Source organism: Monopterus albus, unplaced genomic scaffold, assembly GCF_001952655.1.
Source record: "Monopterus albus unplaced genomic scaffold, M_albus_1.0 scaffold127.1, whole genome shotgun sequence".
Lineage (NCBI taxonomy): Eukaryota > Metazoa > Chordata > Actinopteri > Synbranchiformes > Synbranchidae > Monopterus > Monopterus albus.
This window is the reverse complement of record NW_018128007.1, coordinates 1,721,954-1,747,371: the sequence shown is the minus strand read 5'-3', so window position 1 is coordinate 1,747,371 and position 25,418 is coordinate 1,721,954. Positions and strand designations below refer to the sequence as shown.

Genomic DNA, 25,418 nt, shown 5'->3' with positions numbered 1-25,418 from the left:
ACCGTGCTGGTTTATTCAAGGATCACAGGTAAAATTAACATTACACGCTCAGGTATCCTTCACCTCCAAACTGCACACAGGCAGATGAACGATGAAGAGACCCCGAACCCAACAAGCCTGTACATTATATCTGGTTTGGGCTAACCCCATTCTACACAGGCACGTCAAACCGTGGCGTCACCTGATATGTCAGCTTTACAGCTGACCATAGCAGTTGTCAAAACATGGAGAAAATCAATGTGTGTGAGTGTTGATTAAGTGGTGTGTATCTAAGAACATACAGGACATTCAGGGACATGTCCGGACATAAAGTCTAGGAAGATATTTTGATTAAGATTACGGCTAAACATGTCATACAGTAGCCACTTTCTATCTAGTTATCCTGGAACATAAACAACCTGGAGTAACTCATGGAAATGAGTAAGCATTTAACAGCCTGAGCTAGACATCCTGTCTACACTAAAGACATTTCTAATACAACAAGTACCTAACACATTAAAGTCTAATAATTATCTGACTGATTTATTAATTTCTAACACTACACAGGCTGAGGAATACAAGTGTAGCCCTTCCCATCAAGACCACAGCTTGTAGGGGTGCCATTGAAAGTGCCATAACATACCGTATCAATGTCTTGTATGCTGAAAAAAACATGCCCACCAGGACAATAGGCATCGGTCGACAGGGGAGGATTCAACGACAGGTAACAACTCTCACCAATACTGGGCTATAATGACTCAGTCATTAAGGGACATTGTTGGCCCTCAAAGGACTGAAACACCACCAAGGGGGATAAATATCTCCAGCTCAACACCAGTCAATAAGAACTGAAGAAGCCTCTTGGATGAGAGGTGAAACGTCTTCGACCTAAAAACCTAGTCCAGTTGATTTTTTCTAAGTTTTTTTCAGCTAATTATGACATGGATGACTGAGAATCTGCACAGACACTGTCTGGTATGGGAGCTGCAACACTTCAACCCCAAGTCCCTACAGAAGACAATCAATACAGCAGGCAGCATCACTGGCATGCATCTCCCATCACTAAATGACATGTTTCAGACATGATGTGCCCACAAAGCCACTGGAACCATAGATGACCCCTCCCATTCCTCTTACAGTCTCCTCACACTCCTGCTGTCTGACAGGGGATACCAAAGCATCTGAGCCAGATCAACCACACTGCTCCACAGCGTCTTCCCTCAGACTGTGAGAGAAAATGCATTCTCCCACTTCCTAAATACTACTCACAACACAGACCAAAGAACTCCTACAAAAGTAGCAACTGGCTGTGTAAGGACACTTTACTGTAGCATCCCAGGCTCTCAGATTCTGTGAAACCTGCAACTCAGCCTTCAGTTTGCACCTTAAAAATGTAATACACATTGTCATTGTATTATGTCTTTGTATTCTATTCATTTATTGTCTATTTATTGTATTGTCCTTAACCTATTATCTTGTTTTGAACTTATTATATCATCTGTTTTAAGATGATACCTCATTTAAATGTGTTTGTTCTTTTAAGAATGTATGCTTTATGTTACACCAGCAGACTAGAGGAATGACATTTCAGTCCACTGTATGTCTGCACATATGGTGGAAAGACAATAAACCTTATTGAATGTTGAATCTTGGATGCATTTATTTCTCAGAGTTACTTAAAAATGGCCCAGCTTGTGGTCTGCAAAGCATTACTTTCAAAGTGTACCTTCTGTGGCATTCGGTTCTTTTTACCATGCTAACTCTGAGAGACGAAGCAGTCCAAGTAACTTCAAAACAGTGCTGATTTATTCAATAAACACAGGTAAAATTAACATTACACGCTCAGGTATCTTGCACCTCCAACATGCACGCAGGCAGCTGAAAGATGAAAGACCCTGAACCACAACAGGCCTATACATTATCTCACTTCGGGCTAACCCCATTCTACTCAGAGAGACGCCAAACCGTGACGTCTCTCGGTGCCAGCTTTGCAGCTGGCCAGAGCAGTAGTCAAAACATGAAGAAAAATCAATGTGTGATTGTCTGTTGATTATGTGGTGTGTAGCTAAAAACATTCTAACACGACCTCTAGTGACATGTCATGACATTAAACATAAGAACATATTATGGCTAAGGCTACAGTTATACACGTCATAATAATAATATTAAACACCCTGTCTGCTGACAGTCATCAACTCTTCTCTCTAGTTATCCTTGACCATAAGCAACCTGCAGCAACTCATAAGAATGCCTAACCATTTAACAGCCTGAGCTAGACATCCTGTCTATTCTAAACATTTCTAATACATCAAGTATCTAACCAATATCTATCTGACTAAAAATACCTAACACTTCTCATGATGATAGTTTTCTGTTTTGTTGTTGTTGAAAGATTAAAAAATTAACATTTTGTTGTAATGCCTGTCATTCTTGGCAGGAATAGGCAGTAAATGATTGTTCCCTTAGAAAAAAAAACAAATTTGTATTTTCATAAAATATATGAAAGATACATATTCTAACAAAACATAGTCTGACTGCGTGCTGTTTCATGAGCTGGCACTAAAGAAAAAAGAAAACAGTTAAAATTAAAATAAATGATCAAGATTTTCAATTGATCCCCACCTAAAATCAGGCAGTGTCATTTCCAAACCATCTGGGTTTTGGATTAGAGATTTCCAGTAAAACACACAAATAACCAAAGTACTAAAACATAGTACATTCAGAGTGGATAGTGAGTCATTCTGCATGAGTACTTCTACTGGGGAGATTTTATGTTTTGCCAGAGGTGGAAAGTAAATAAGTACATTTACTCCAGAACTGTACTTAAGCACCATTTTGAAGTATTTGTGCTTTACTTGAGTAGTTTCATTTTCTGCTACTTCACTACATTTAGAGATAAATATTATACTTTTTACTCCACTACATTTATTTATTTAACTTTAGTTGCTAGTTACTTTTCAGACTCAGACATATAAAACAAAATCATTCTAATCATAAGACTTTACTGATGCTCATTGGGAAATTCACAGACTAGCCAGCAGTTATTCAAATTAGAGCTCCAGTATCTAAGGTACTTATTAAGTGTGAAATGTTCCATTCTGCATAATGAGTACCTTTACTTTTGGTATGTTCTGGTGCTAATCCTTTTGTATTTTTACTTAAGTAACATTTTGAATGCAGGACTTTTAGTTGCACCTGACTATTTTACTGTGTTGCAGTATACTTCTTCCACCACTGGGTGGCACCAGTGATTTTGGCTGGTGACAAGCCAACACTAGCTACTCCCTATGTTCATGATGAAGACAGCATATTTGGAAAAGCATGTGTGACATGGGGTCGTTCACATCCCTGGATGGAATGAAACTCTGGACGAGTCACTGAGAGCAGGTTACCACTGTTGTGGTTATTTGTTACTAAGGAAATGTGAGAGCTTTAGTTGTGTATGAGGTTTTAAAAAGTGATTGAATCCTAAAACATCCTAGAAATGAAGGAGAATACCTTTCATATAAAAAAGTCATCTCTACATAAAACTCAATTCATGTGTGTCCTTACTGGCACTTTATTAGGAACACCACTGGTAAGGCTTCGTTTTGAGCCATTGAATTCCACTAGGTGTTGGAACACTTTTTGAGATTCTGGTTCATCTTGACTTATTTCTACAAATTTATCAGCTAAACATTCACACTACCGGTTTCAGTTCTGCCACATCTCAAAGACTTGGTGGTGGATTCAGACCTGGTGACTGGGAGGCCACTGAAGTGCACTTAACTCATTTTCATGAAACCAGTTTGGTACAAACTTTGCTCTGTAACATGGTGCATTATCCTGCTGGAAGGAGCCATTATGTTCATGGTCAACATCCATGCTCAGATACGCTGTGGCGTTCCAAGCATCACCGACTGGTATTAAGGGGCACCACCAATGCCAGTCTTGGCTGTTAACACAAGGCAGAGTGGGTCCATGGGTTCATGCTGTTGATGCTTATTTCTGACCCTACTGTAAGCGTTTCCTCAGAAATCCTATATCGTAGCCCATCTGCCTCAAGGTTGGGTGTGCAGCTTGAGATGCAATTCTGCCCACCACAGTTGTAAAGAATGGTTATCTGAGTTAAGATGGCTTTTTTGTTTTTTGCACCCTTCTGGTTAAAATCTACACCATGAAAATCCTAGGAGATCAGCAGCTTCAGAGACAGGCTACCAATGACAATGATCAAAGTCACAGAGACACATTCATGTGAACAATACTAGATGCTTCTGGCTTGTATTTGCATGATTTTAGAATTGCACTTCTGTCACATGACTGAGTGATTTGTTTAATGCATGAATAAACAGGTGTATAGGTGTTTGTTTTTAGCCTGTAGTTTCACAACTATGCTACCTGTTCTCTTTTAAGGTCGAAACATGGAAACATTTACAGCATGATATAGAGGCTTAAACACAAACATTAGGAAGTGTAAAACATTTACGGAAAACACAGCAAACAATTTGTGAACAATTATATCATCAAACATCATAAAGGTTTTTACTTGAATGATTTTCTAATTTTTTACGACAAATTGCTGATTGTTAGAACAGAGATAAGATTAATGGATAAAACAAAAATATAAATAATAGATTAACATTTTGTTAGAAATGATATGTATTAATACTTTGTCTATGTTTTCAAGTATCTCCGTGTAGTTCCAGAATAATCCTGCACTTGAAGCATGAAGTATGATATGGATTTTTTTTGTTTTGACAGGTTAAAAAAATGCTTTCTTTACATGGGATACGAGCCAACAGGAGATGAGATGAGTGCGGCGCCACACGTCACACGTACGAGGCGGTCCGGGGGCGCGTCTGCTCCTCAGTAGTAACCGGTGCAGACTACAGCGCTCCGGCTCCGTTGAACGTGGCTCCGCGTATCGGAGACGGTGCAGGCGCACAAGGGGGCGGACCGGAGAGAGGAAACTTGACAGAAAACAACCGCAGTCACTCAGTTGACCTCAGAATAACTGTTCAATTATTTATCTGCGTTAACAGTTCTTTACACAGGCAACTGTGTTCGCGGCTGTGGCGAAGGCGCACCCGGAGAAGGAATAACGCTAGCAGGAAAACGGAGGGAAAGGTGAGGTGAAGGCACGTTTAGGAAGAAGGGAGGGGGGCGACAAGTGAGCGGCCGCTGTCAGAGGTAGGACTCAGCCACAGGTAGCACTGCGTTTGCTCTCGTGGCAGAAGATATCAAAGTGCAGGCGGGTCATGCGGATTTCTCCGGTCTCTGATCGGACCGCCGCGCCACAGCAGTAAAAGGTGGGGAAAGAGAGAAGAAGCAGAACAGCGAAGGACCACGTCGCTCCAGTGCCGCTCCGCTACACCGTCCAAGCAGGCTGCTGCTCAGAGGGAAGAGCCATGTCCCGGAGAAAGCAGAGCAAGCCCAGGCAGATAAAGCGTAAGGAAACCACTTATTTACTTCGGCTGATGTTGTTTTGTTGTGCTTGCTATGCAACGGCGAAGCGAGCGAGCCGCATGGTTCGTGTGGCGCTGCTGTGCGTTCACCATAAAGTTAATAAGTGGTATGAAGGCTGGCTGTAGTGCGTGGCCGCGCGACAGTAGTTTTATGACAGCGTTTTATGGCTAAATGTCTCCTACAACACACACACACGACACCTACAGTACAAGTTACATTTAAACTGAGCGCTACTACGTCCTCAGAATAACCGAGCAGTGGACTGGAGACCTACTGTTTTCCTAACCCTGTTAAATAACAATAAAGCGCCACTTTGCGCCACTTTCACTATCTAGACTGTCCAATAATATAAAGAAGTTTCCATTTGTTGCCCTGAAAAGAAGCTTTGTCCATTGGCAGCTGAAACTGTAGCCGTTGCTTCCTGTTTAATTCTGTTGTGGAAACGTCAGTGTTCTCTGAAAAAGCCGATGTGAACAGAGATAACGCAGCGATCCGATGTAAACGCAGATAAAGATTAAAATTGGATCTTTTTTTATTTGTTTTCTGTCTGAGGCCGCCGCCGCATTTTCCCCCTGGCTTTTCACTTCTCTTTCCCAGAGATGGGGCGTCAGATAGGCCGCCTGGCTGATCTGCTCTGCTGATAGCTGCTTACAATTGGATCTTTTTTCATCTATCCTTTTAACTCAATAATGCATCTTAGGCCGCTTGAAAGGCCCTTTCTTGGTCTGGCGCTGGGCTGGTCTGTGCGCTTGACGCGCGCTTCCTGTTTAGAAAAAGTGTGAAGGTGACTGATGTTCAAAGTTGATAGAAAAGTGTAATAATGATGTTACGATTAAACCCTCCCTGCGCCTGGGAGCTCACAGTAAGGCCGATGGAGAGACTCCTTCTAGGTTTAATGTAATTACACTGGAGATTAGAGAGTAAGGAATACGCGTGCATGTGGGCTGTCTGTCTGGAAGCTACAGCTGGAATGGAAACCATGACATCAGCGGGACATTGAGTTTGGAAGTTATCACACTGAGCAAACAATAATATCTTGTGATCAGTGATTGTGTCACTGTGTTCCCAGAAACCTTGTGTTTAAAATAACATTTGGAAGTTTAGGCTGTATGGACATAAAACAATTCTATTAATGAGCTGATGTTTGTGACCAAATAAGCAGAAGAAGGCTTGGGTGTTAGGGTGACAGCTCTTTGGCTTTGAAACTAAAGGTGTAGCAGAATCACTCCACAAACGAGCTGTCTCATGTGATTTCTATCAACTTTTTTCTCCTGGTCTAAAGCAAACCTCACTTGTGAGTGTTGACACTGTTATGAGTGAGGAGCATTAGGCCAACAACATGTCGCTACAGTTTATTTTTAATCATTTACCATGTTTTTATAGCCACATCACAATTTGATAAAGTGTCATCTTCAAACCACAAGAATTGCTCTTTTAATAATATGAAATGAACATAATTTGATAAGTTATTGGAGATGAAAGGTTTGATTTTACCAGCTATAATTGGTGCTAATTCAGAGAGTTGATCACATTACAGGATGAGACTGCTGGTTCTGCTTGAGATGCTCCCTGTCATTTTCTTGGCCAAACATAGTCTCATAGATGAAGATGTACCACGGCTCCAACAGAGAGATGGCTCTCGCTCTACATAAACGATCCAGGTGACTGCTTCGCTCCGGCATCAGGCAGATAGACAGCAGGTAGCTCAGTGGACGCTGAGTGCAAATGACATGTAGCTTCCACCTACATTATACCGTTGTTTAACGTTGTTACCCTAAAAACTCGGAATAGACACCTCCAGTGTTCAGAGCCGCAAAGCAGTGTGTTATGTCAGATTTTTAAAGTTATGATTTTGGGCATTTTTGCCTTTAATTTGTTAGTGGGTTGCGGAGAGGGGGATGGGGAAACGGGGGACACAGAGATAACGAGAAGGGGAGACCTGCTACAAGTGCCAGTGACTGGACTAGAACCACTGATGTTGCACAGACACTGAACATGCACATGGTGTGATGTTGCATTTGGCTATCGGGGCGCCCCGTCCCCTCAGGTTTTGAAGCTAACATTAACGTTAGCTTAAGAAGCTGAAGGGTAAAGCTGTCAGCAGACTCATTTGGAGTTGTCAGGCAGATATCAACCACTGTCAGATCTGACTCAGTTAATTTACATTCTCTGTAATAAAACAGCACACAGTGCTTTCAGTTATTGATTTCTTATGTGTCAGTCCTGCTGCAAACTGTTTAGTCAGTGGTGTGAGCTAACTAACCTAACAAATGGAATGCTATCAGTCGCACTTTGCAGATGACGGTGAGGTGTTCATTCTTAACCTGAAGATGCAGTTCAAGTTGATGTTAGTTGCTCACTTCCTTCCTCCAATCCTCTGGGTCGCCATTAAAACTTTCTTTTGATGAGCTTTACCACGTAGCCTGTATAAGTGGTCACTTCCTGATTTTTTTTTTCCATAGCTGTTTCCATAGAGAAACCTATCAGCTATGAACTCCCAGCTGTACCTACAGTAAAGCCAGCAGCAAGGCCTGAAGATGAATTCCAGACCCTGAGGCTGATAAACCCAGGCTAGACTTGGTGTGTATGAGAGAGCGAGAGCTTGTGTACGTATGTGCATCTCGGGTGTCATGGCCGTCTTTATCAGTGCTTCTGCTCCACCATGCTTCCCTGTGCACCAGGTCCCGGCTGTAGTCGAGGCCAGCCAGGCTCTCAGCCCCGTGACTCTCTTGTGATTTGACAGACATTTTGATAGGAAAGCGTGAGAGTGATAAGGACTGTCGGCTGGGGCTTGTGGTGTTTCAGCAGAGGTGGGGCTGCTGGTGCTACCACTTCTACTGTCCCTGCTAATTACAGATGCACCCATTGTGATTGTCTTGGCTGATTCAGATTTTTATTTTTTTAGTTTGACCTGCTGATTCTGATTTTCTTTCTAACTAAGAACTGTAATTGACAGCATCAACAAACATTTTAGTAACTTTTCTTTAATGAAATATTCTATTATACTAAAAACAAAACAAACATTATATTGAAGTTTTACATTTTCTGTCTGTCTCTCCCTGTTTTGTTACAAACCTCCAACTAAAAATGAGGTGCGGTATAAACAGGTGTAACAAGTAATAGAACCAAGAATGTGTGTTACATCAGTCCCCCTGAGCACACAGGTCTGTTTGAACTGAGTGTAGTTTGTATCTGCTGTGTTAACCACAGGTTGTTACACTGTAAATACACATGCATTTCATGTGAAGTAAATAGTTCCCTCGTAGTCTCGCCTACTGTTTGGAGCCGTTCCTTCCCCTCTCCATGGTGTTTCTGTTGGCTCCTTTCTGTGCTTTTGTACACCAAGCACCTCTAAGGTGAGCAAACATGCACTGGGCATAGACAGGGGTGCAAGTATCACTCAAGGTGCATGTGAGATGCTACATGTTGCACATGCTACTCTGTTGGTCTGTGTCACTTTGTGTGTGGTGTGAACTGTTGTGCCTCTAGATCTGACTGGCACAGAATTGGACATCTCAGAGCGATTGGCTGGTCACCGGTCAAGGCTGATCACACTGAAAACCGGCCGATTTCTGATCTCTAGGTGGACCGGTGTGTCTCTACTGCTAATACAGTCTGCCCACCGTGAAACCGATGTGACACATTCCAGCCAGGTCCCAGTTTCTTTATGACCGACCCGACTAACTATTCTGAAAATGATTCATATCACACGTTAGTGTAGCTGGATGGTGCCGAGTGACGCCAGAGCCAAGTGATAGCTGTTTCTGTAATTAGTCCTTGTTTTCTAATCCACTCTACTTTGCTGTGCATTTAGAGTTGTAATTAAGGAGCAGGGGTAAAGATGACAGTATGTATGCTTTGAGCCAGGTTCAATTAATTTGACACACTGTTACATTTGAATATAAACAAACTGAAACAGGCAGCATTTGAGTTTTGTCATTTTTGATTACAGTATGTGCACTGGGAGTTAGAAATGCCAACTTAACTCCTTATTTAATGGCTTGTCAGTTTTTAACTGTTCAAATTGAAGAAGAAAACGTGAAGTAGTTAGATGACAAGGAAGGACTCTCACTTTTAAAAATTAAAGGTTTGGTTCAGTGCATGTTATGGGTGGGTTTGAATTAATCCGAACTAATAGCACATTAGCTCTCGTTTGTTTGTTTGTTTGTTTGTTGTAACATCCAGTAGAGCTTAAAGGTGAACAAGCGATGAGGCCGAGTAGTCACCAAAAACGATATCAGGTGAATGTTGGTGTTGCTCTTTGAGCTCCTGATTTCAGGGATATTTTTTATTTAGGCAAGTATCATTGTGGTGTCAGTCCAAACTCGTATCTGCACTTTTCTGTGCATACATAAATGTATATCCCCAGCCCTTCAAGTGATGCAGTGTGGAAGGGTGTAGTTCTGGAGGAGTGAAGCCTTTGCACCGACTTTTGTAAACTGCACCAGAAAAGCAGCATTTGACAACAACCAGCTTTTCTGGAGGCCCATACTAGAGGAGAAGAGGGTGTGTAGCAGATAGATATTTGTCTATGTCTTTTTGTGCGTCATCCTCCCCAACGGTTGCTGATCTTTCAGCTTGATAAGGCTTCTCTCCTTGATGGGGAGATAGGGAGCAGGCAGGCAGCCCACTGAGGCTGGATCCCTGGGCTTATATTTTGGCAGTTAAGATGGGAGACATGATAAAACTTGGCAGCGATTGTTGCTGCTGATATCACAGAAAGCAAGAGAGAGAGAGATGGGAGGCTGGGCAGATGGAAGGAGAGATGGAGGATGGAGGGCACATTATAATTACAGCTGGCTGTTGCATGCTATTTTCCTAGTATTGTCTTATTTGGTAGTTTTGTTTGTGATTGGCTGGAGGTTGCATCTCTAGATAATTAAAAGAAGGGAAAAGCAGAGGGAGGAGAAGAACAGGAGTGGAGACAGTGGGTTGAAGGAGAGAGGAGTGAAAAAGTGAGTGCAGTTTATAACTGGTAGGATGAGTGGTGGTGTGTGTTTAATGGCAGACCACTCAGCTGTGCTGCTTCCCCACCCTGTGAAAGATGTTTGGGGCTGATAAGGAGGCCTGCTGATGGTAGATAGATAACACCCTGCAGATGCACACTGCTGATTGTGTGTGTGTGTGTGGGAGAAAGCGTGGTTCCTGTGACATCAGTGCTAGAGCTCAGGGGTCAGCATGAATAATACGCTGCCTCCTGCTGCTTAAAGGAAAGCAGGATGCATGCAGAGGCCAGACAAGGAAATCGCCGCTCTGACCTCCTCCTCCTTTACTTTTAGATATTATGCTTGAACTTCTTTGAAAACCCATACAGAAGAGGTGTTTATAGAACATGTGATGATTTTTAAAAACGTGATACTTTCCATTTGAGTGTGCTGCAGCTGTGTGACCGGACTGTGTTACTTTTTATCAGATGTCTGACAAGGCTTGGGTCATGTGATGTATTTATTTTAAATGGACATGTAGTTGAGAAATGAATTCATTCTTTATGAGCCAAAGTGAGATAAAGCACACAAGCATGCCTAAATTCCAGGCACACACATCCAGAGGACTCACACAGCGCCTCGTTGGCTTCCCCCTGTGTTTTTTTTCTCCTTCTTTGTTCTGCTTTTAGCTTGATGTGAACTTTCGATAAGCCGCGGGGCCTGATCTCTGCTGCAGATAGAGATCGCTAAGTGTGATTAGAGTTGTTATCAGGCTGCAGCAGGCAGGAGCTGAGGCTCCACTGCAATAACAACAGGCCCAGAAAGGAGCGACCCGGGTCTGGACCCTGGCAATCAGTTCCAGCCCTAATGGGATTAATGTTGTTGTATAATTAGATGATAGGTGTGAATGCATTTCTTTTCTCACTCATTCTTTCCCCTCTCTCTCTCTCTCTCCTCCCTCACAAGCATTGTCATTGATTAATTTAATTAAAATTAATGCCATGTATTACTCATTCCAGATTCTGTGTAAGATAACACAGACATGTTGGGAAATTTTGGTGTTCATCGATGATTATCTCCAGGGTGATTTTTTTTAAAATTCCTTTTAATTCCTTTTAAATCTTCTTTTCTGTTAAAGGCGTGAAACTTGAAGAGCATAGAGCGAGTGGGAGGGGAAATGAAAGAGGAAAGTAGCAGCATCAGCAGGATGACTCGCACTGGGCTGATTCTATTGACAGATGTTAAACTTGCAAGATCGTGACTGATTGGGCATCGGACACAGACGATTCTCATGCTCAAGATCTGATAGTTGGTGTGAGAGCTGCATACTAGTGCAACCAGTCCACATGTGCATGCACACACAGGGTCTGAGGAATGGACAAAATAGTGTGAACACATTAAAACTAAGTTTTCAGTGGTGAATAAAAGCAGTTTAGTGACTCTGTCAGAGAGCCTGCACGTTCCATAATCAGTCCCTAATGTGACTTTATGGATTCTTTTAAAATAATTTTATACGGTAAAAGCTGCAGTGTCCAGTACTTTTCAGTGTTTCTAATCAGGGTCTCATCTAGAGCTGCCTGTTTACTTTCTGCTGTTGTTAATAGTATTAGCTTTTCACATTAATGTGCTTGTTTGCACTGTGGCCATCTGAGCAGCGCTGATGGAGAGTGTGCACGGTCATATACACTAAAGGGGGAAGTTGGTTGGGTTACAGAGGAAACACTGTTTGTATTCAGTGTGTGGATGAGTTATTACCCTTTCCTGCTATTTACCCAGGGGACAACCTGGTGGTGAATTATGGTTCCTCAGCTCGGCGTGGTTGTAAACGGTTTCACCCTTGACCTCGGTGCTGACGAGTCCGCAGATGAGGGAGGAGAGAAAACATTACCCTGACCAACAGTAGCGTAATCTACATCCATGCTGTTTGCTCAGCAGTAATTACCACTCTGCCAGCTATTCCCAGGGAGCTCTGAGGGCATGGCTCACGGCTAACACGCTCTCTGCTAGACACCATGGACGTGTAACCTGAGCCATGAAAGAATCCAGGCCTTCTCCTTGAGCTGTTGTTGGTGCATAGAAACACACGTTTGAGGACACACAGGCACACGCAGTTTTCATCAACATTTCCCAGAGAATGCTAAGAGTGAAAGAAAGAATCACTGCATATACACCTGAGCCTGTCAAAACGGACCAAATGGAGGCCAGTTATTTGGAACGTGCAGACTAAAGCAGCTGTGTGTGGTTACTGGTTGTACAAGTTGCATTTATGTGTGGGATAGCTGCGAGCTACGAGGCACCGATCTCTGGTTAGAATGACTCTGGACACTCGAAGGACAAGGTGCTCATGTGGATGTATCTGTGTGCGAGAGAGAAACAGCCAGTGTTATGACAAGGCCCCCCCAGCAGCAGTGATAAGACGGGCCATTTGCTCCTACTGTGCTGAGCACTGTGTTCCGGGGTGTTAAGGCAACCTGGGCAAACAACACCGCCTGACCTGCTTTTACAGCCACACACACACACACACACACACACACTTGCAACTGCTGTTGTCTTGACCAACCCAGAGTAAACGTATCTGTAGCCTGAAGCTGCCAAGCTTGAATTCCCACATTACCAATATTAAGCCAAACAAACAATTAGGAGGTTAAGGGTCAAAGGTCATAGCAGCCTGAGAAGATGGAGAAATGCTCCACTGTCCCTAGATGGCTGATGATGAGCATATTGTACACACTGTGCACCTTCTCCTGTGCAGCGGCCTTCAAGTGAAACAGTGGTTTGGTTCAGTGTAGGCACAAATACAGCTGGGTTAGCTTTACAAGAGTCTGTGGTTGGAGTTTACAATAATAAACATTCAGTAAAGGCTGTGGAACGGTCAAGGATAAGAAAAAAATGACCTTTCCCACAGGAACGGAACACTGTTTTTTCTGATCCGTCCATTCATAATTACTTATTGTCGATAGAGCTCATCTAACTGTCCCTGGTAGGCTAGTGGTTAAGGCGCTCTCGCCGCTGCACCCTGGGTTCAAATCAGGGTTGCATCAGGAAGGGCATCCGGCGTAAAACATGTGCCAAATGTCAACATGCAAGTCGTCAGTGTGATGATTCGCTGTGGTGACCCCTAAACGGGAAAAGCTGAAAGTGACTTTCTTCGATAGAGGTCATCTAACTCAAAATAATCTGCTGTCCCAAATAACATTTGGTGTGTCATCATTTTTATTATCAACTAATCTGCCTGTTACTTTCTCAGTTTATCAGTTAATCATTTAGTTAATACAATGTCAGAAAATTGTGAAAAATGACCATCACACTTTCCAAGAGGCCAAAGTTTATGCATCGCTTGTTTTGTCCCATCAGTACTCCAGATCTCAGATATATTTGATTCACATATTTTGTTCATGTTATCTTGGTCAGGAATTGTGTTGCTTTATTTAAGCAGCATTAAGATTGTTAAGCAACAAGGATGGTTATAAATATGAAAGACTACAGAAGAATAGAACACAGGACAGAGAGAGTGAACAGCCTCGGTATGTACAGCAATGTACAGGAGGAGAGGAAGTGTGAAGAGAAGAGGATAATGAAGGAATGACAAAGCAGAGGCAGGCTGGGAGGAAATGTGAAGGATGGGGGGTGAGGAGGTGGTAAGAGCGAGTCGGCGTCTCAGACGGTGTAAATCCAAAGAGGAGATGCTGAAGAAGCCACCTTAACACAGGCGGTCTAGATCAGTAGCTCTTACTGCCCAGTTGTCTGTGCACGCGTGCACGAGAACACACTAATCTCCTTCCATAAAAATGAGCAGTTTTGTGGCAAAGCACCACAAAAACATCTTCAGAGGGTTGACATCAGTGCTGATCTGGGCAGGCCTTAGTCTTGTGGAAGTGACCCTCTGGTCTAGTAAATACCCTGGTCACTGATCTGCACTGTGAAGAAGCAGCCATCAGGTCCAGACCACCAGAGCCAGTTGTTGTTGCAGTTCCTCTGGCTGCAGACAGAGGATGGTAAAAGGCATCAAAAACTAGTTTTCCTATTTAAAAAAGGTGTTTATGTGTTTTTTACAGTTAGGACTGTAAGGCGGACTAGGGCCATACTGGTGAGCGATGGCTAACATACTGCTCTTCTCCCAGTTCTCTCCCTGTCTCTCAGTATCTCTTTCAGTCGTCTCAGTGTGTACAGTACATTGCGAGTCATGTGAGCCAGTAGTGTTGCAGTGATCTGGGCCTCTGGACTGCTTTGTGCTTGTGTAAACTGTGGTGCTCCCCAACTGATAAGTGAGCTGCCAATCAAAAGGCTGCATGTGTGTGAATAGTGAGGTGGGAGGTGTGTGTGTGTGTGTGTGTGTGTGTGTGTCCAGTATGCTCACAGACCTTACAGTTTGTGCCACAGGTGAAAATTAATCACATTTAGAAAATTTAATATGGCTCAGTTACTGCCTAAACAAACAAATCCCCAAAGGATTCCCTCTCTCTGCTAGTAGTTATTACCAATATACATATGTGTTTTATTGGAGTGATTATATGAGACCTCTTAGGGCTCAGGATTATTATTGCTATCTTAATTATACCTGACAGTGTTCCGGCACTGTGTTGGTGTAGACCAGTGATTCTAAAAGCCTGGACTGCGGTCCATTTTTCACTTTGTGAAAAATCTTATACTTATCAATGCGTTGTTAGTTTTGTAAAATGTAGTCTATTTGGTGAACGCTACAACGATTAAGAATAAGGCTAAACATAATCATTTACCCTGTTGGACACTATTGTCATGGCAACGTCGACAGCCGGCAAGCGCATGACGTTTAATGTCAACAAGTGACAGAGCTCAAGGGTCAGCTAACAGGCACCCATTCATAATTAGTGAGTTAGCTAATGACTAACAGGCTTTCACGTTCCGTCCTGTGGGCATGAGAAAGCGAGGCTTTGGCGTCTTCTGTCAGTTTACATGACGTCGCCAATGCGTTGAGGATGCCACTGTCCAAATGTGCAAAGAAAAGAAAAGGTGGTCAAGAAAATTGAGTTTTCAAAGATGAGTGGACAGAGAAATATGTATCCAGCATGAGGCCCATGCATTTGATTTGCACGGAGGCTCGGAATACAGAGGACAGCAAAATTTCAACTGTTATAATTTTATGTTCTGTACGAGATCTATGACACAGCGAGAGGGAGCTGCTGAAGCCTCAGCCAGTCAAACAGTGGCATTTGTCCCACTAGGCTGGAATGTATTTTGCCTCAGACTGCCTTAGCCGGTGGCAAAACTGCAACTCTCTGCTATGTTTAACACAAGGGGCTGCATTGGTTGGGGGTGGGGGGTGCAGGGAGAGTGTCGTAGGTGTGTATAATACAGCCATGTCGTGATGAGTCAACATGAGTGGCTTCATTTGTGTTTCCTGCCCAGGAGTTTCCATTGTGTTTTGGTTAGCCATGCTGCTAACGTAGCCTACTCTACCTTATCACCAATTCTACCAGCAGTGTCTGCACTGATAGATTAAAAAACACAGCTTAATACTAGTGAAAATGCATGGCTTGTTGTTATGGTGCATTAACAGTGGCCCAAAGTCGACACTGAATAGCAGTGAATGCTCATGCTAACAAGGCAAGCAAAAGAGGATGATTGAACGAAAACATGCGGTCGATGCTAAGATCTAAAAATTAGGTGATCCCTCCTTCTGCTGCTTGAACTTTCAAGGTGCCATATTGAATAACCGGACTACCCCTATAACCTACTTTTAATTTCAGAGGCTTTCAACCTCAGAATGAAACCTTGTTGGAAACACATTAGTTTGAAGCTAAAATGTCGTCTCATAACATCCAGGAAAATCCACATGAAGCTCTTCAAAATAACACACACACACACACAGCTCAACCTGTCTTTATATGTTTTGCTAAAGGCTGTTGGGAAAAACACATTTATGCCATATCTTGACACACTGTTTCGTCTTCTCTCTGGATAGAGATGAGAGATGAAGTTTGAGTGATCTATATAACTAACTTTACGTAAGCTAATCTTTCAGATTAATGAAGCCCTGTTGTAACATCATTTATTATGGGTGTGTTGAACTAATATAACTTAACAGCCCAGAGATGCAGGAAGTCAGATTGTAAACACTCCTCCAGTGTGTAGACACAGCAATAGAGCGCAGCACAATGTCACAGCGATATCAGGTTAAATAACAAAGCAGTAATGTTTATTATGATTTTTGGTCCGTACCATCGCTCTTTCAAATAATCTCCTCTGCCTTTCCTCGACCCTCTACGTTTTTTCAAGTCTAGTCCCTCTGTCTCTATCCTTCCACCTCCACTTCTCTATCACCCCTTCTTTCATTCTCTCTATCTACACCCCCCCTCCCCTCCTCCTCTCCTTGCCAGAACCCTAGCCTTGGCGAACCAGGTCTTGGCGGTATGATAATGTGGAAAGTTGAACTGGCCCCATTACAGCGAGGCTGATGGTAGGGCCGATAAGGTAGTTGATAATGGGTGCAGATAGCGCTGACACAGTGGTCCAATAGCCTAGCCCTGCCCCCCACCCCCACCCCCCATTATCATTCCTGCCCACCGATGGGCTCCCAACACTCTCTCCTCTCCATTTCCACTCCTGCGACAGATAAGAATGGAAATACTGACTTCATAGCTGACTGATTAAAGTGTCTGCCTTTCTTGATAATACACAGATAAATTATGTTTTTTTTCTTCCTCTTCTTCTTCTCTCCCTCTATCTAGAAAAGGATGGGGTGCAGCAGAGAGAAGAAAAACCCTTCTCTTTTCATTTTTCTTTTCTTTTGTGGAGCTTTTTTTGGAAGAGAAGGGAGATGAAGTGCAGAAAGGAGTGGAGGAGGGATTGAGCGATTCTCTCATGGTCATACGGTTGCTAGAGGAGTATCGAGATGTGGACTTGTATTATATTTGCACATCCTGTGGGCAATATAGATGTGTGAAAATGACACAGGCACAAAGATCATTGGAGAATGGCCATCAGCCAGAGTAAAAAAACTTCTGTTACTGGCATTATTAAGGTAACAAGACTGGATGAAGGGGTGGGAGCGGGGGGGGCATAGAGATGGAGCAATAGAGAGCAAGAGTGGGGGCAGACGGGTCTATTTGCAGCCCAGTGAACTCCTACTACAGCTACAGCCGTTTCCAGGGTGACTTTTTTTTATCACTGATCGCTCCAGTTTGATACCAGGAAAGATCCCTGATGGATATGCTCCCTGCATCCAAATCCTCTAACCCATTTGCTTTATATCCCCCTGACTCCCCCCACACACCACCAGCAACCTCTATCTCCCTCCCCTCTCTTATCTTTAGCTCTCCAGCTCTCTGTCTGTCCAACTGAACTTCTGTCTTCCTTCCTCCTCCCCCTCCTCCTTCCCTCACCTCCTCACACCTTTCCATGAGGAGAAATTCCCCCATTTGCACCATCCCTCCTAATCCCAGATCACAGTGATGGTCAGTTGTCAGCGTCAGGTGTCTTTTAGTAGCTTGGTTTCCATTCAGGTTGCTTTGACGAGACCTAATCCTGTAAAAGCACCAGCAGTAGTCATTTGGCCTGTTCTGCTGACTTGGCACTGCTGGTCTATGGCACCAGTATGTGACAGGTAGACTGGGTTTCCTTTATTGAGGTTTTTGGGACCCAGGTACTCCTACTGGCCCAGAAGCTTTTTAACTTGTGGCTACACAACTGTCCATGCCGGAGTACACTGAGCTCACCGAGTTCATCTGATTTCTAAGTTGTTCAGATCTTTTATTGTGAAGTCAACATGTGAACAAGAGGAAGGGCTGTCCCTGCCAAGCTCTGACTTCAGTGTGGGGATCAGGATGGGCTGAATGAACATACCTCTGACACACACTGAAAAAAAGGACTCACCGGGTCTTTGGATTTACACAAATTATGCTAGTATATGCAACGCAATTCATTCATATTTCCTCTGTTAACATAATTCAAACAAGTTAACCCCTAAAGAAAATGATGTTGGTTTTACACATTATCATTGTGTGGGACCGATGTACACATTACAATCAAGTAAATCCAACAAATCTTTTTTTTCAGTGCAGTTCCAAGAAAAAGGGCCAAAAGCATGTTGCATTTAAGAGAAGTGGTCATTTATATGGTACATATGTCAAAACTACACTAGATACTGCTGTGATGTTATGGTCATCACACAGAGATTTACACTAAATGTAATATTTAGTGCCTCTTCATCTATATAAATGGGATGGACAAAAACTGAATATTTCACCTTCACTATGGGCTGTTATTAACACTTTGAGTAATTTGAGAGTTTTCCTTATTCAAATACAGTTCCACTTTATGTTAATAAACCTACCCATTGACCTTAGCTTGCATTTTGCTTTGACATTCTGGATTAGAACAACATATCATTTAGTTTCCTGTTATTATCAATCTAAATGAATCCCCTGCCAAATATAGGGGCCTGTTAAAGCTTTTACTGGGGCATAGCAGATCATTACCGAGGCACATGCCCCAGAAAACAGGGTCTAGTGATGCCTGTGCGCACTATGCTTTGCTTATATGTCACAGCTTGTAGTTTTTCAGCGGCGTGCACAGCCCTTCTGCTGCATTTTACACATTAACCAGAATGAGCATGTAGAACCTCAGCATAAAGGTTAATTTGATACCAAAACCTGGCTTTTTAAGGGCAGTGCTTCTTTTTTGCCCTGTGAGTTCAAAAAGAACAGGGAGTGGAAGGTTAAGAAAGAAAGCAGGAAAAACAGAAAATAGAAGGGAAAAAATGAAACTGTGATAAAAAGCCCCGATAAGAGAATGATTGTGTTGTGTAGGAGTTGATATCAATGTTATCTATCTGTCTTTTTTTCACTCTGCGAGCCCTTCTGTTGTTTTTAAACCCTTATCTTGCTGCACCAAAATGCCAAGAACAAAAAGGGGAGAAAGAAAGAAATTACCGTGTGGATTATTCATGGGGGTTAGCTGATAAAATGCCGAAATTAAGACCAATACACAGGGAGACTTTATTTTTTTGCCCTGCAAGTGTTTTTTTTTTCTATGTGTGCAAAGGGTTTTGCATTATGTGCAAGCTGTGCATTGATAATTTCTTGCCAGTACTTTCCATTAACACATTTAACTCTTTATGCTCTCACTGACACCAGTTCATTACATGCACACCTTCTGTCTCCACAAACACACACACACACACACACACACACACACACACACACACACACACATTCTGGTGGGTCCAGATAAGCTCACTCCTCAGTCGCTAAGAAAGGACAAACCAGCAGGTTTGAGTTTCCACAATGACAGGCTGAACCGTCGACAACTGTGGCAGGAAGGGGGCTGTGATTGGCCGCTGGGCTGCAGGGAGCCGTCTGCTGGTGTCCCAACACAAGACACGAAGACAGGCGAGTCAGCAGCCTGACCCCACTTTACACCCGAATCTCTAACTGTGCCTGTGCTCATCACGGTGCCTCTGAATTCCAGCTGACTGACTCTGGGTGTGCATGCACCACGTGCTCATTTATCCAGCTACAAGCACATCCTCTCATGGATGTAGTTTGTGGTGTTATTTAGCATCCTATGGCTTACAAAAGTTGAGTTTATTTATTTAATGCTACCTTACACCACATTTTAATGTTAAAATTCCATCTGACTTAATCAGACTAAATAATAAAATGCAGCTGCACATGTCATTTGTACCAACTGAGGTGCTGAGGAGTGAGAAACAAGCACTATCACCCTATAATTTCATAAAGTATGGTGCTGCAGCCATGAGGTACTATATGTAGTTTAGCCTATCATAACGCCTGCTAGCAGGGGGAAACAAGCAGTGTCCAAAGTCCAAAAACCTGCATATCAGTCTCCTGGAAGCTCACTAACATATTGTACTGTATGTTGTTTGTTTAATTCTTACACACACACACAAATGTAAAACTGACAGTCGTGGTTTTAGGGGGAGTTGTGTTCCTGAACTGTTTCTTGATGATGGGCGTACAGTATTTCTTTAATCACTCAAAGATTAAATTGTAGTTTTGGTTGTGTACTAGAGATTATTTTTAGTTTTATACTTAATAGTTAATCTGTAAAATGTCACAAAGCACCGTTTCCCGGACCCCAGTGAGTGACCAACGTACAAAACACCAAAATATTCAGTTCACAGTGACAGACAAACAGATACATTCAGCATGGTTTCAGAATCAAAAAACAAGTTGCAGATGTGTCACCTGCAGGAAGAAGGTGATGGTGTGCCCTCATTCTGAACTAGTGGCTTTTACAGCCCCATGCATGTTTCACCAGTGCAGCCTTTGATTTTGTTCGACCAAATCTAAGAGCTTTAGAGCTTTAGAGCGTCTCTGTGCAGGTAGCTGTACTGCAGCTGAGCTAAGCTCTCCTGCTGTGTGGGGGGAGCACCAATACATGGTCAGAGCCCTGCTGGTAGTGTTGGAGCGTAAGAGGGACAGCAGTGCCTGCTCTTCTTCAGATGTGAATATCTATAGTGAGACTGCATGTAGCTGTATCTCCAGTAAGAGTCTCCCCCTGTTTCCATGCTTGTGCTGTGCTAGGCTAAACGCATCCTGTCTTTACTGGACCTGCACTGGTGAACTTTATCATCTGACTCTGGGTAATGAATATTTCCCCATATAGTCTATTGCACTGTTCATATTTAACCTGCTGCTTTTATGCAGACCTACCTGGTGAAGCTTTAACTCCCAACATCATTACTCCTTTGCATGAAATCTTTTATAGTAATAATTTTTTACAGTTATGACTCTTTATCATAATGGAGTGCACCTATAGAAACAGGGTGAGAAAATCCACAAGCGAAATGAGAGAACACTGTTGGAAGATGTTGGAAGATTAATGAAAAATAACGAATGATAAACTGTGCCTTAATATTTTATGAGGTTATATGTTTTATTTTCTATGGTTAGATTTTATTGGCATATTCCAAGTCACATTAGGATGTTTTTAAGGAGGAGGGATTGATTTTAAGCAGCAGGGGGTGAGCGAGTGAGAAAGTGGTCCTTGTGTTTCGCCCTGTTTGTTACTCTAGGTCACCTGGATGACTACCGTCTGCCCCCAGCCCTCTGCTAGCTCAGGTTACCCTTGTAAGTATGTGTGTGTATACTTGGATGGCATTTAGGCACTCCCTCATGTCTGCGTCCACAGTTTTACAAGCTTGGAGAAATCAGCATTACCAGTACTTAGTTTGAGCTTCTCTGTTTTCCAAGCTCACATTCCAGTGACAGCTCTCCAATATGTGAGCCTGTATTTGTACAAATAACTGTAGAAGCAGGATAAGGACATGTCAGACGTGGGCTGTAACTTCCTCGGCTCATCGCAGGTTCTGTGCTCTTACCTTTTTGGGCCACTTTGCCCCCTTTCTTCCACTCCCCTTCTATCACAAGCGGGCCTTCTTGCTGCGTGTTGGTCCCAGCAGCAGCAGCAGCAGCAGTGTCCCCCTGAAGTAAAACAATCTGCTGTAATCTATCAGCGTGTTATTGGCCCTACCAGAAAGCCTGGGCCAGGGCTGTGGCGCCGCTCTCTGGAGCTGATAAAGTTTAAGAGTTCAGCGATGATGAATGTTAAGAAACTACGCCCTCGTTACTGACGATGTGGACTTGGCACAGCAGCGTGGTAGGGAGGGGTGTGTGGAGGAAGAGGAGGGTGGCGGTGGTGATGGGGAGGAGAGGCTATTTCACCATCAGTTGTTGGTTGGAGGTCAGGCCCTGGTGACTGTCTTATTTTGTATTGTTTTGTTTTTGTTAAACACACGGTCTGTTATGTTCTTGGGTTTCTCTGTTCACATTTTTCCATCAGTTGTGATGTTATAGCCCTTGTAGCTCTCACTTCTCTGATCCCTAGTTTTTCTGTTCTTTTTAAAAAACGTCTCATATATTGTGTTTCTGCTTGTCCCAAAATATCACCAAAGATGTTTAACGCTTGGATTAAATGACAAAATCAGTTACTTTTATGGCTGGGCGATTTCACTACATGATCATTTTCTCCATTTTGTGTGTTGTTTTATCCTTTCTACTATTGTCTGGAAACTTATGCATTACTGGATGTTAGACATTGTTCAAGTGAAACATATGTCTTAGTTGAATCATCTCAGAGTCACAGGTCAGAGGTCAGCTGGTAGTTTAGCAGACTGTTGTTGATCACTGGTTACAGCGACTGACAGTGTAACAGGCTGCTCAGTACCTACAGTGTTCTTCAAATACCTCGGTTTTCACTGCAGCATTTTGCAGTAACTCCTTTATTCACCAAAACGATTCAGAATTTCTCTTAAAAATGTCTGACCCATAGATGGGAATGTCACTGCTAGTCTACCTGCTGGCCTGCCAGGGTTGTGTTTGTATCAAAGTTCTCATGAGCCGCCAGCTCTGCAGTCCAGCCATCCTTGTGAACACAGCCATCAGACTGTTAGGCCTCAAAGTCCCCCCCCCCTCCCCGATACAGGTGATAAGAGAGGTGGCTCACAAAAGCAAAGGCACAAATAACTGATAAAGCATAAGGTAGTTAGTCAACTGATGATTAGTGCGCCAGTTCAAGCAGGCCCTATCTTTTACACTCATGCTTAAATATATTCAGGCTGTTTATTTGTATGTGTTTAATCAGAGTGGGTGGAAAAAAGAAGAGTCACCTCCCCTCAACCTTTGAGGAGCCTTTATGCTATCGTACTTAGTGCTAGAAAAGCAAAACTGCTGCTCAGTGTCTTCATTATTAACCATGTCATACTGTATCTGGTCTGTTCCTACTGAGCACACAGCTCTGTTTGAAGTGTGTGTAGTTTGTATTTGCTGTGCTTTACCATGTGTTGGATACACTGCACATATACATGCATTTCATGTGTAACCAGCAGTTCCCTCATTATGTACTATTTGTTGGAGAGTTGGACGTAGTTTCTTCTTTTCTGTTTCTGTAGCCTCCTCCATGCGCTGTTTGTACACTGAGCGCTTCCAATGGGAGGGTGACCAGGTGCCTGGTATAGACACGAGTGTGCGCCTTGTTGTGAGGTGCATGTGAGATGATACACATTGGACACGTAACACTTTTGGTTTGTGCCACTGTTTGACGTAGACTGCCATGCCTCTAAATCACCGCCGATCAATCATTCTCTAGTCTTGTGCCTTCTGTTGTGGGTGAACTGGTCCTCCAACAGACAGGAGACAAGATGGCTTATTGCACATACAGTACTTAGTGGGATCAGTCCATCATTAGTTTGGGTCTTGTTTTGGATTTGTTGACAGTTTAAAAACACACAGTATCACCAGACCTTAAGGTGAAACAGGTGATACATTGCTCCATCAAGTGACCAGAATAAGACTGTGGTTGTTTTTATCAGCACCCAGTATGAGTGAAGGTAAAGCAGAAAGCTGATGGAAAACCAAAACTCACTGAATGTTGTCAGCTCCCCCGCAGAAGCAGTGCTTCTCTGACATCTCCTATATCAGCCTTTGACTCACACATGAGTCAAAAATGAAGATGTGGTTCTCAGTTCTTAAGTGCACCAAAGAAGGCTAAAAATGAGAGAATGGCGGAATCACTGTGATTGTGACGAAGTTCATGAGTGGATAATAGCGGTTAATGCGTGGCAGGGCGCAGGCAGCTTTGTTCGCCAAAGGGCCGAGCTCTTAATAGAATCTGATAGATAGACGCCGGTCTCCTCGGGCCTGTTGGAGTGGGTTTAACTCAACAAGCCAATAGTCTCTTTCTCCCCCCTCCGCTCATTCATCTCCTCATCTTACTGTCATTCTATGAAGGAATAATTTGTCAATAATTGGCCGTGTCATTCTTGTCAAGACAGTTTGATAAAGCAGCAGCTCTTCAGGGGCCGGGCTTGAGAATATCTCACAAAGCGGGTGAAGCGGGGAAAAGGCAGCATGTGGCAGCAGATCTGAGGCAGCGATAGGGCCATTAAGCGCTTTAGAAGTATTTTAGCTGAATTCACACAAAGCAAAAATAGATAAATAAATAATTAAAGTGGAAAAAGTGGAACATCAACTGTCAGGGAAGTGATACAGACTTTAAGAAATCATTTGGGAGGGTGGAAGATAAAAGATTATCCCTCTTTTCTCCCAACTTATTGCCTCCTCAGCCATTGCTGAGGCTAATTTGCTTACTCAAGCAATCATGCGGACATACTCTGTGTGTGTGTGTGTGTGTGTGTGTGTGTGTGTACCACAGGCACATCCCCTTCACACAAGTGCTGCTGGGAAGTGCTTATACCAGCAGCAATATGTAGAAACTTAAATGTGTGTGGTGCATGCTGCTTGTGTGAGTGTGATCTTGCCTCTGTCCACATCACTCAGCAGTGTGTGGGATTCATTATCTGCTCCACTGCAACGGACAGGAATTTTCCAGAGATATCTCAGAATGCTTATTATCTCTAAAATATCTGTGGATGGCTGACACTCATCTGATTGGCTAAATCCACCTCGGTAAGCACATTCTACTGAACCCCCAACCCCAGTGACTGAAATGTCACGAGTCCGGTTGAGCTCAGGCCCATGTGAGGAATAATAGTGGAAAAGTAACCACGCTAATCCGGCCATCCCCAGAGAAACAACATGCTGTAAAAACATTTGATACAGTGCTTTTAACAAATAAACAAAAGTCTAGAAGACTCCACAGGCACATTTTGGTTCCTGCTAAACACTTATTTCTGCTCACCCTCGTTTTTCTTGATGACACCATCAGGGTTCATGCTTCTTCAGAGCTACTGAAGACATTACACAACTTTTCAAATGCTGAGTAGTAGTAGTTTATCGGAGTGTCCCCATTTTAAATTGTTTTACACAAACAATGCTGCCAAGGCCATTAAAGGTTGCATAAAAGGTTCTGTACGGATGCTTAAAGCCCTTAAAACATGGATTTGATGGCTTTCATTAAAGACATGACCGTGTCTTTCAAACTGTTGTTCAATTAAATATGTGGGCTTTGGTTATAGTTTGAAAGCATTAAAACATAATTTAGCCAGGCTGAACAAATTGTTATGCTTCAGTATGTGGCGATAACGGTTTGGTGTGGCCCTGCATGAGAACATCCTGTAGCACTCTTACCTGCATCAGAGGAGGTAAGAGCGGTGTCCCTTTTCAGTCT

General features: G+C 43.1%; 1 protein-coding gene across 1 annotated transcript in view; it reads left to right on the top strand.

The window, feature by feature from the left end:
* The first annotated feature begins 4,826 nt into the window (after window positions 1-4,826).
* The window catches only part of zfpm1 (zinc finger protein, FOG family member 1), a 114,352-nt gene continuing 93,760 nt past the window's right edge, over window positions 4,827-25,418 (top strand). The window contains 1 exon segment of the mRNA XM_020612685.1: window positions 4,827-5,406. Within this exon segment, the coding sequence (XP_020468341.1) occupies window positions 5,367-5,406 (40 nt within the window). The 5' untranslated portion in view covers window positions 4,827-5,366.